Raw genomic sequence first — 12,548 nt, forward strand, 5'->3', positions numbered from 1 at the left:
TAGATGGACAGTTTCCTTTATTTAAACCTTGTCCTTATCAATTCTCTACAGGACCTGACACTTTGTTAGCAACCCTGCAATTCCATCACCTATATTTGTTCAAACTTTATTTTCTTATGCATCAATGAACACAGGATATTTTCAAGTATGTCAGGATAATAAGGACTTTGTAAGAGATGAACTGGAAGGATATTTCTATCAGTCTGACGGCAACTTTAAACTACAGTGAATCCCAAAGCATCCTTTTCAAATATATTAAATTTCCTCTTTCATTTTCACATTGTGATCATCTATTTTTGGCTAAAATTGATATACACACAATCAGTATAGTAGCCTTCAAATTTGCTTTACACCATTCTCTAATGAAGAAACACTAGGCTGTGTATATCAAAAAGTATGTTTACAGAAAAAATTAGCTATTTGAAACTCAAAATTGGAAAGACCCTTAAAAGGTAGAGAATGTGTTTAATTCAGAATATTGTCTTCCAGAGCCCATCATAGGGTACGGCACATAGTGGGCCTTATAGTAAAACTTCAGAGGCATTCAGTTATTCCCAAGGCAAGAACTGTCAGGAATTCACGTGCTGAAGCTGTCTGGTATCAGGGGTTCCTGCAGGGAAACACCACTAGGTTTGGAGGAAGCATGACTCAAGCCTGCAGTGAGCCTTTGTCTAGTATCATGGGAGTGGATTGAAGCTACCTAAACTATTGTGAGGGCAAGATAGTCACTAACTAACTAACACTCTACAAAAGGATATTGGTTCAGTAGAGATAATACCATTCAATTTGTGCTCTGACATTTTACTCTAGCAGTAGATTCAACAGCTGACTATGGATTTTGTTAAGTTACTTTAGCTCACTAACTGGGTTGCAGTAATAAATTCAGAGTCTATAAAGAACTGGAAAAAAATAAAAAAGCTGTCCCTTAATATTGAGCTTCCCAGGTGATGCTAGTGGTGAAGAAGTCTCCTGCTAGTGCAAGAGACATAAGAGACTTGGGTTCTGATCCCTGGATCGGGAAGATCCCCTGGAGGAGGGCATGGCAATCCACTCCAGTATTTTTGCATGGAAAATTCCTTGGACAGAGGAGCCTAGCAGGCTACAGTCCATGGGTTGGCAGAGTTGGACACAACTGAAGTGACTTATCATGCATGCATGCATCCCTTAAAATTAATTCAAAAGAGATCAACAAATTTCTGATCTATGTTATGATGATTTTGTCAGTGCTTAAGATAGCAAACATGTAATCCTCAAAAAAATTGTTTTCGTGCCTCTGCTTTGTATCACATTTTTAACTATATAGAAAAATATTAATTAGTGAAATTCATAACACTCAAGAAAGAATTTCTGAAGTTTTATAGGTCTCTACGCTTCTAAATAATTTGAAAGTAGAATAATGAGAAAATGTAAACATATGTTTTCTTCTCTGATCCCATCCTTTGGAAGACATTCCATACAATAGTTTCAGAACAGCCCTGACTTCATTATCCCAAATCATAGGCGTTACTGTAGATTAAACAAATAATACCCCAGATCTCTTTTCTAGATGAGTACAATTATAGAATAAAAGCTCTATTACATGAGAGAACATGTTTAAAAATTTTTTCTTAAGTTCATTTGATGCTATACAGCTGAGAATGCCAGTAAGTGGATGGTGATACATAGATCTTACCAGTTTCAAGAACAAAAGTAAAGAGTTGTTTCACTCCAATAAATCTATAAATTACCAAACTTGTTTAAAGGTTTATGTCATTTTAGTGTTTCAAATTATGTTTCATTTTGTAGTCCCTAGTGTGACCATCTTCAGACAACAAGTGCTCAAATATTTTTAACCAAGTTATTGCTTGATTTTGAAAAACTTATATATTGCAGAATTACATACTCTCTGCATTTAATATTCAAATTTTAAACTTAAGACACTGCTTTAAGGGCATTTATAATATATACAATTACTAAATAGTCTTTTGTTCTGTATAAATGACTAAGATCATACTCATACTTCCTAATTAAAAAAAATGAATAAAATTCAATAGAAAGTTTTAAAAAGAAGAAATCAAATTTAATCAAGAATTTAGAAAGGCAATAGGAACTCTCTTGTTAGATATACAATTATTTCTAACACCGGTATAAATTTCATTTCCTTTTCATTCCTGAACTATTATAGATGTTAAAAAAAAAAAAAAAAAAAAAAAAAACAAAAACCTTATAGTGACTTGTATTTTGAGTAGCTAGTTTTGGCACTGCAATAATTAGTTGTTATTTTTATATCTTTACCCTTCATATTTTCAAGAGCATTTTCTTTAATGTTGTCAACACAAAGACCTTATTGGCTTCTTTAGTCTATCTTACATATTGCTAGTATTAACCTTTATATTATTATATATTTTTCCTTTAGAATAAATTTTAATTTCATTTGAGCTATTATCCAGCAGTCATTTATTTATCCAGGTCACTCTTTCCGATCACTAGGGGAAAAATATTCTCTAAATATTTGCTTTGGTTCTTAATGAAACACTACCACACTCCTGATCCCATTCCTTCTCATTATAATTTGATGGAGTAGGAAAAAAGAAAAGTAAATAGAGAGAATGTCTCCTACTTCTTACAAATTTTACCACATGAATTCTTTAAAGAATGCTTCCTCTTTGTTCAAGTCAAAAATTATTGAACTCTATAATCATTGAAGCTTATCTCAGTTAACTCTTTCAAGGAAGTTTACCTATTCACTCTTAAATTTTTAATGAGATTATAAAAATAGCTATACCTGGTTCTTTCAAACCTAAAAGACTCTCCAGACCTCAAGGAAATTTTATCTGTTTAAATCATTTTAAAGCACTCTTACCCATCTCTCCTGGATGCAGAACTAGACAGCTAATAGTTAACTGGCAATTCTTGTGACAGTTGAACCTCCTTAGTTTCTCTGAGGCTACCCAAACTTCAGAATTCAAGAAAATATTACCAATCAGATGACCCTTTAAGGATCTCACTGCTTATTCATTCTACCTCCTTTTCTGAGATGCGTTTATTTTTAGCCTTCTACAAAGGAAAACCTTAGAGATCAGCTCGTTGGCTAGCTAAATAGACACAAACAGAAATACCTCAGTCTTTCTTTTCTGTATCATTGCTTACTTGATCTCTACTGTTGCTATAATTTCTTACATTGTATATATATTTAAAAAAAGGTACTTACTTTCTATTATGGCTGACCCCCAATATTGTGCAATATTATGATGCAAATCATTTACTCATCTAGCACATTTCTATAACAACTGGAAATTTATCAACCATGAGGTAAGTATGGATATATTAATATGAGCAAAGGCCAGAGTGGTAGAGGTAACCAAAAGGCAGCTTTGTATCTGGTCTTCCCTCTACAAAGCAGAGCCAAATCTGGGTCATTACATTTAACAGGAAGCTTTGAAACACCTTCCAACTTTCTGTTGCACAATGATGTGTCTTTTGACCTAGTTTTTCACTCGAGGAATGCAAGGCTGCCAAAAAGCCACAGAGCCTGTTAGTGTTGGATCTATGTCTTTATGTTCCTAGAAGGATTCCTAAAATGCTAGCTTCATGGTTCTTCTCTATCTAGGAAACAGTAGTGTGATTATGTTATTTATCTCTTGTTTGGAAAGTCAGCAATCTTTCATATAATTATATCAAGCTGCTTGCAATTTGAAATCAAACAAGATGGTCTTAAAGTCCCCTCAACTTCACTAAAATTTATACAGGCTACTTCTTGACTCGAGCCCTTTGATCTCCCTTTTCTTGGAGCATTTGCTTTAGAAAACTTGTAATTATAAATCTTCCTTTACCTCTTTGAGATGCAAATTATTAAAAAGAAAAAAACTGGCTTCTTGCCAGTTATATAAGAGGAAGATTTTTCTCAAGGACCTGAAAGCCATCTCTTTGAAAAGCCAACATCAAGGGAAATGGCACTTGTATATCTCTATTTTTGTGGAATGGAAAGAGTAGAATTTGAGTGGGCACCTTGCTTCAAGTTGTGAAACTACCTTCTGTCACAAAGAGGAGGAAGTTTATTTTTCCTCTAGGTAAAACCAATAAGCAATGGCCTATGTTCTCTTTTACTCCAGCACTTAAAAATACTCCCCTAACCCTTTGTTTCAGCAAAATTAAGACTGAATTCTATCTCACTCCTCTGTTGCAACAGCCTTGAAAACAGATGTGCTTACCTGATTAACTTCATCCACTGCAATATTTGCTTTGACAAAATGTAATTTAAAAGTTACTTAGGCTGGAAAATGTTTAAATCTTTCCATCACATTGCTGCCTTGAGATTCAAGTACCCAGAACATGTGTATTTTTCTTTCCAAAGAAGTTTATTTTACTGAGTAAGTATAACATTAATGTAGTAAACTTCTCTCTGTGAGAAGCTAAATTCTCCGAGAGAACAGATTCCTACTAGTTCCATAGCGTCTGGTTCTAGCGGCTAATCTTCAAAATGTAGTGGTTTATTCACTAAATCGTGTGTGACTCTTTCGCAGCACCATGGATTGTAGCCTGCCAGACTCTTCTGTCCATGGGATTTCCCAGGTAAGAATGCTGGAGTGAGTTGCCATTTCCTTCTCTGGGGATTTTCCTGACCCAGAGATCAAATTCATATTGCTGGTGAATTTTTGCCACTGAGCCACCAGGAAACTCTGATCTTCACAATGCCATCTCTCATTTCCCTGTAACCAGAAGTACTACAAAAAACACAGCTCCTTAAATTAGGATCTTGCTGCTTTAGTAATCAGGCTCTAACTTCTCTTTCTTTCTTCATTTCATACTATGATCAAGAATTAGGGCAGAAGGAGCTACTTGTCACCTCTAAAAATATTACACCAATCCATACTATTTGCCTTTGCTTCTATCACAAGATTTTAGTATAATGTGTCCCCTTCTCTTACTAACCTTGAAAGTTATTAGAATGTTTTAAACAAATGTGGGTCATAATAATGCTCTGAATAGCAGGTTTTATGCCCTCTGATATCATCTTAACATCTGGAATTCTATCATATTTATCCCTTGTCTAACTTTTTACCTCCACTTGGATTGTGAGCTTCTGGAGGGCAAAGACCTGGTTTATTCATTAGTTTATTCTCCAGAGACACAGCTAATACTTGTACATTGAGTAGCATTCAACATTTATTTGCTAAATTGGCAAAATTGTTTGTGCTAAATAAAATATGGTGCAAAGGCCAACAAAAGAACATAATAGATCAGAAAAAAGAAAAAAAAATGCTTAAAAAAATAGCCATTTTAACAATTTTAAGTGCCTTAGTTTTCCTTTTTAAGCTGTTTGTCAAGTCCACATTAAATTGTCTATGAAGGTTTTAATATTGAAATAAACATGTTACAAGGATAAAATAATTATTTGAACCCATCATTTCCTAAAAGAAAGAAAATTATAGTTTTTCTTCCCAATGTTCTGTTTGAACATAAACAAGCTTATATTTAATAATTAATAATCTCTTTCTTGTCTTCCAAATTCACTCCATTGACTATTATTATAAACCAGTTTAAATTATTTCTGGAAGAGAGTAGAGTATTTATATATAATTTACATTGGTGATTTCATTGACAAAGGAAAATGTGGTCTGATTTTTCTCTGTTAGTGTCTCAACTGAAAAAAGAAAAAAGACTGATACAACCTAAGCAGTTTTCTTTTTTAGCTTTAAAGCATATATTAAAATTCTAAAATTCACAAGATATTAACATAAAATTATAATCCTTTTACTGTACCTGTATATGCAAACTGGACAAGGTCCCAGAGGGCATTGGGGTCTATGCCTTCCATCTTGATCTCCTCTTGCTTGGCTTCACAAACATCACTTGTAAACATGGCAGCAAAATAGTCAGAGACTGAGCTCAGAACAAGCCTGAAAGAGTCACAGGATCTTATTTAGGCCATGAGTGTATCAACAAGAATGCAATGAAGGACACTACCTGTCTATCCATCCATCCATCCACCTATCATCCATCCATTATGTATATATACATACGTATGCATCTATCTATCTATCTATCTATCTATCTAGTTATTGCCTTATGAAGTGTACTTTAAAAAACTGATTTAGAAAATTCTGCTCCAACCTTTGGTCACAGGGTATTGTCTTACATTTTCTTCTATATTTTTTAATATATTTTTTCTTTCAAATTTAAGTCACTCATCCTTTTGGATAGGATTCCGGTTTTATTTTTATCTACATACTCATCCATGTTCCATGAAACTGCTAAAGAATTTTATTTGTCCCAGTGAATTAATGATGCCAACTATATTTCAAATTCAAGTCCTGAATGTACTGTGATCTGTCACTGACTATTTTTTTTCTTCTTATTTTCCTGTCCTTATGCTAATACAATACATTTTAGAAAAAAAAGTTATGATTCTAAATAATCTTTATAAGCAGTGAAACAAATCCTCTCTTTTTATTTTTACTTTCATTTAACTCTTAGTGGAGTTTTATTCTTCATACGAAATTTAATTAAAGCTCTTCAAATAACTTAAATGGAATTTTAATTAAAATGCATTGAATTTCTGATTTAATGGGGGATAGTTCATATATTTGTTACTAAAGTAATCCAATACAAGAGTATAAAATATCTCTCCATGTATTCAGAATATCTTGTGTGCTTTTAATTCAAATTTTTTTTTCTAAAATTATCTTGTGTATTCTTTTTTGATTCTTACATAATTTAGAGTTTTGTTAGTGTAATGAATAACAACTTTAAAAAGTAACATTTTTGGTGTTTTTTGATGTAGGATTCATTAGTTGAAACTTTCATGGATCTATCTCTTATGTGGCATATTTGCTGAATTAGCTTAATAGTCTTTCTGATTTAACTGCCTAGGCAGATGATTAAATCATCTGCTAAGAATCTTGTTTTGACCACTTCCTGTCCATCCTCCACGACTCCTTTCACTATACCTTTCTTTCAGGTTCATATAAGACCTCAATGCTGTGTTAAACATAGTCATGTTGGGAGAGAAAATTTGGGTTACTTTCTATCTTAAACAAGTTATATCTAGACTCTTTCTGTAGAATGCTTGCTAAATTTTTATTGTATGAGCTTTTCCAAGTAAGGAAAACCCCTTTAATTTTTAGCTATGCCAAACAGATTTATAACATGTAGATGTTAACATCCATAAAATGTATTTCTTTTTCCTGAATCAAAATTATCATTAGGATTGATTTTTCTATTTAAAGTCATGACAAAAGAACCTGCTATTTTCTTTTCTTGTTTTTCCCTATTTGATTCTTGAATAAAGATTATACTAGCTTTGTAAAATGAATTGGAAACTTAAAATCTTCTAAATTATGTATAGCAACTTATGGAAGAAAGTAAATAATTTTTCTTTTAAAATGTTCCAGAACTTGAATAAAATCTTTGTTGATCTATTTTGGGAAAAGGTGACATATTAGTCCAATTTCAGTGATTAAATTAGCTACAAGCCTTTTTTATATACTCTTTTTTTCTTCATTAAGGTTTCCATTTCTCAAGAATTAGCCCATTTTATCCCCAGCTCCTTGGGGCTTCCCTGGTAGCTCAACTGATAAAGATTCCATCTGTAATGCAGAAAACCATGATTCAATCCCTGGGTCAAGAAGATGCCCTGGAGAAGAGATAGGATTCCCACTCCAGTATTCTTGAGCTTCCCTGGTGGCTTAGATGCTAAAAAATCAGCTTGCTGTGTGGGAGACCTGAGTTTGATCCATGGGTTGGGATGATCTCCTGGACAAGGAAATGGCAACCAACTTTAGCATTCTTGCCTGGAGAATCCCATGGACAGAGAGGAGGCTGGCAGGTTACAGTCCGTGGGGTCGCAGAGTCGGACACGACTGAGAGACCAAGCACACATTCAGTTTCTAAAATTTACTAATGTTTTTTGTTAAAAATGATATTCAGGTTTAATTCTACCTTTCTACTCAACTATATTTGCTTTCAATTTGCTCCATTTAGTCTTTTTGGTTTATATATTCATTTATTAGTGTCTTTTATTTCATCTCATTCTTTTATATTTTAACTGCCTCTTTTTTCTTGCATGCATATGTGTTTTTTTTTTTTTTTTTTTTTAAGTAGTTGTTTTTAAATAGGGGTCAGAACTTTCTCTACAAAGAGCCAGTTATAAAGTAGTTTAGGTATTAAGAATCATGCGTACATTCTCTAGGGCTTCCCTGCTGACTCAGTGGTAAGAATCCATCTGCCAATGCAGGAGACACAGATTCAGTCCTTGAGTTGGGAAGATACGCTGGAGAAGGAAATGGCAACCTACTTGAGGTTTTTGCCTGGAAAATTCCATAAACAGAGGAGCCCAGTGGGCTACAGTCCTTGGAATCACACAAGAGTCAAACAGAATTTAGCGTCTCAGTTGCCCACAACAACATATACTATCACAATTTCCTTTAAGAAAATTCAATCAGTGGAAAATGTGAAAATGAATTTTAGTTCATGGTCCATACAAAACCTACCTACATGTCAGATGTGGCCTCTGCACTTAGGTTTGCTGACTCTGTTTAGAGATTACACACTAATTTTTAACTAGTAATAGTCTACTGTCAAGTAAAATTGCCCTGTTAGGTTGGTGCAAAAGTAATTGTGGTTTTGCATTGTTGAACTTTGCTGTTTGACACTGAAATACATGCTTAAATAAATGTGGTTATGTTATACATCATTTTAATGTGTATCTCTCACTTTATTATTATTATTATTATTATTGCTAATGACTTATTACTTTTTTAATTTTATATTTATTTTAGGATATGGAAATGATGTCAGACAAAAAGCAAATTCCAGACTTTTTTTTTTTTTTAATTTAAGTTCAATATGACTCATAAAGCAGTAGAGACAACTTGCAACATCAATAATGCATTTGACCCAGGAACTACTATTGAACATACAGTGCAGTGGTGGTTCAAGAAGTTTTGCAAAGGAGTTGAGAGACTTGACAATGAGAAGTATAGTGGTTGGTCACTGGAAGTTGACAGTGATCAGTTGGGAGCCATCATCAAGGGTGATCCTCTTACAACTACATGAGAAGTTGCCCAAGAACTCAACATCGATAATTCTATAGTTATTTGACATTTGAAGCAAATTGGGAAGGTGAAAAAGCTTGATTAGAGGGTGCCTTATGAGTTGATCCAAAGTGGGGGGGGGGGGGGCCTTTGCTTCGAAGTGCTGTTTTCTCTTATTCTGTGAAATAACAATGAATCATTTCTTGATTGGATTGTGACGTGAGTTGAAAATTATATTATGACAACCAGCTCAGCGATTGGACTGAGTGAAAGTGTTAGCTGTTCACTTGAGTCCTACTCTTTGCAATCCCATAGACTATAACCTGCCAGGCTCCTGTGTCCATAGAATTCTCCAGGCAAGGACACTGCAGTGAGGAGTCATTCCCTTCTCAGGGAATCTTCCCTACCCAGGAATTGAACCCAGTTCTCCTGCACTACAGGCATATTCTTTACCATTTGAGCCACTTGGGATTCCCTGGTTAGACTAAGAAGAAGCTCCAAAGCACTTCCCAAAGTCAAACTTGCACAAAAAAAAAAAAAAAAAGTCATGGTCACTGTTTGCTGCTGGTCTATCCACTACAGCTTTCTGAATCCTAGTGAAACTATTACATCTGAGAAGTATGCTTAGTGAATTGATGAGATGCACTGAAAACTGCAATGCCTAGAGCTGGCATTGGTTAACAGAGAGGGCCCAATTCTTCTTCATAACAATGCCTGACCACATGTCACACAACCAAGCATTAAAGTTGAAGAAATTGAGCTACGAAGTTTTGCCCCTTATCAGCCATATTCATCTGACCTCTCTCACCAATCAACTACCATTTCTGCAAGCATCTGGACAACTTTTTGCATGTAAAATGCTTCCACAACCAGCAGGAGACAGAAAATACTTTCCAAGAGTCTGTGGAATCCTGAGGCATGGATTTTTACCCTACAAGAATAAACAAACCTATTTCTCATTGGCAAAAATGTATTGATTGTAATGGTTCCTATTTTGATCAATAAAGATGCGTTAAGCCTAGTTATATTGATTTAGCATTCCTTGCATTTCCCTTTGTACCAACCTAATGCTTCATGAACACTACAAGAACCTTCTTGGAACAGCATAATTTTTCTTGCTCCTATTCCTTACTTTCTGCTTGCTCAGTCAAGAATCATTTTAAAGAACATATGAAAGTGCAAGTGAAAGTCACTCAGTTGTATCTGACTCTTTGTGACCCTATGGACTGTACAATTCATGGAATTTACCAGGCCAGAATACTGGGGTGGGTAGCCTTTCCCTTCTCCAGGGGATCTCCCCAACCCAGGGATCGAACCCAGGTCTCCCACATTGCAGGTAGATTCTTTATCAGCTGAGCCACAGGGGAAGGCCAAGAATACTGGGGTGGTTAACCTGTCCCTTCTCCAGTTGATCTTCCCAACCCAATAATCGAACTGGGGTCTCCTGCACTGTAGGTGGATTCTTTACCAACTGACCTATCAGGGAAGCCCAAAGAATATATGTGTGAAAGTAAAAATGACTCAATTTTGTTCTAAAGAAGGATAAAGATACTGAAGGGCACCAATACCCTTCAAGTGAAAGAAACTTCTTTGGTATTTCTTGTAAAGCATGTCTGATGATAATAAATTCTGTCAGTTTTCATTTATATAAAAATATCTTAATTTAGCTGCATTGAGAATACAAAATTATTTCACTTAATATAGAATTCTAGATTGAATTTTTTTTTTGAACTAGAAAGCAGTCTCTTATGATCAAGACTCCATTGTTTCTAATAGAAATGATTTTTCATTCTTATAATTGATTTCCCTGTTTTACTATGCCCTTTATATCTAATTGTTTTAGTTTTTCTCAGTTTATTTTAGGATTTAGAGTTGGCCTATTATGGCTTAAGTTACATAGATGTGGTTACTTTGTTATTCTTCTTACCATTTTCTGAGCTTCCTGGAGAGGTTGATGAGTCTTTTTCATCAAATTTAGAAAATTATCTGCTAATTATATCTCATTTTTTCATCTAATTCTTCTTCTAACTCTTTTTTGGACTTTAATTCTATGTATGTTCCAATCATTGAGAGTACCTTACAATTGTTGAGTGAGCTCAGTTTACACTCAATTTTTCTTTTGCTTTGTATTTTATTGCAGAAGACTTCTAGTGAGTCAAAATTTTTTTCCAAATCTCTGTTAATATCAACTTACATTATTTATCATATTCATCTTTTTCTATAGATATTTTAAATTATCTTTCATAGTTGCTTTAATGGCCTTGTTTCCAGTTTGAGTCGACTGATTTTGCTCTTGACCGTAGATTTATATTCCCCAGCCTTTCTCCCATGTAGTGTAAGTATCAGTTGTAAAATGGACATTGTGATCAACTCACACCATTAAAATAAAAGTAGAAGCTAAGAAGAGAATATTACTTTAGTTTTTAGTTATTTTTAATTTTTATTGTTTTGTCACAATTTTTTGATACCTTTAAAAACATGCAGCTACTTCAATTTTCTGATGATTTATTGTTGTTTTAATAATTGTTAAGATTTTTGTATATTTTAAAATCCTAAGTAGGAATATATTTTAAGATGAATGAGTAGAATATTTGACAATATGTTCTGATTCTAAATGAATAGAGAATTATTTTTAAAAAATTGAAAACTGAATTGTAGTTAAGATGTGTGTTTTAAATAGCTGTCTGAATTATTCCTGAAGCTCTTTTCTGTGGATTGAAAAAGTGGATTGAAGTTAGTGGTATCAATATAACTTCATGATTTATAGTGTTTACGATTCATAAGTTTATGACTTTTTTCAAATGAAAAAAGCCCTCAGTATATACTTCATGAATTTAGGGATGTGATTCATGATTTTGACTATTAATATTAATAGCCTAATTGGTAACATGTTGGAAATATTTAAAGTTACCAGTTTGCTACATATTTAAATGAACAGTTAGTACCTAAACATGTCAACTCTTTATATTCCCTTAGGTGACAAAATAATTAAGATACAGATAGCTTTAAATATTTGTTATACACTGATTAGATAAATCAGTGTTAATCAGTTTTATCAAATGAACTAAATATAACTGAATACAAAAGAAAATTATCATAAACCACAGATACATATATATATGTATGTATGTTTATATATATATATATATATATATATATATATATATATATATATATATTTCCTGGAGCATAAGAAATATACTGACATAAAGTTAGCCAGTTAACCAGTTTAACTTTAAGTATATAAGGGCTTTATTTGCAACCAGGCAACATCCATGCAGAGGAAAATATTACAAAACCTACAGAATTCTATCACAAATAATTATATGAAATCTTCTCCATCAGCTATAAAATACAAAATACTGCTAACTCAGTAAGAGAAGTACAGAAAAGTTTATACTGCATTTAGATTTAGTGACACATAAAATTTGAATTAGATGTTAAAAGAGGAATGCAATGCATAAAAGAAAGTAATATCTTCATAGGTGAGTATATAGCTTCTATTAATGCAAGAGAAGCAGGAGCAAAAACTGC

At 33.4% G+C, this 12,548-nt stretch overlaps 1 protein-coding gene across 2 annotated transcripts in view; it reads right to left on the minus strand.

The window, feature by feature from the left end:
• KLHL1 (kelch like family member 1) overlaps positions 1–12,548 on the minus strand; it is a 460,807-nt gene that overhangs the window by 270,360 nt on the left and 177,899 nt on the right. For both annotated transcript variants that reach the window (XM_065902214.1, XM_065902213.1), the window contains one exon: positions 5,743–5,879. In XM_065902214.1, coding sequence (XP_065758286.1) covers positions 5,743–5,879 — 137 coding nt within the window. The remainder of the gene's footprint in view (positions 1–5,742; positions 5,880–12,548) is intronic.

The sequence above is a fragment of the Muntiacus reevesi genome, chromosome 11 (assembly GCF_963930625.1).
Source record: "Muntiacus reevesi chromosome 11, mMunRee1.1, whole genome shotgun sequence".
NCBI lineage: Eukaryota > Metazoa > Chordata > Mammalia > Artiodactyla > Cervidae > Muntiacus > Muntiacus reevesi.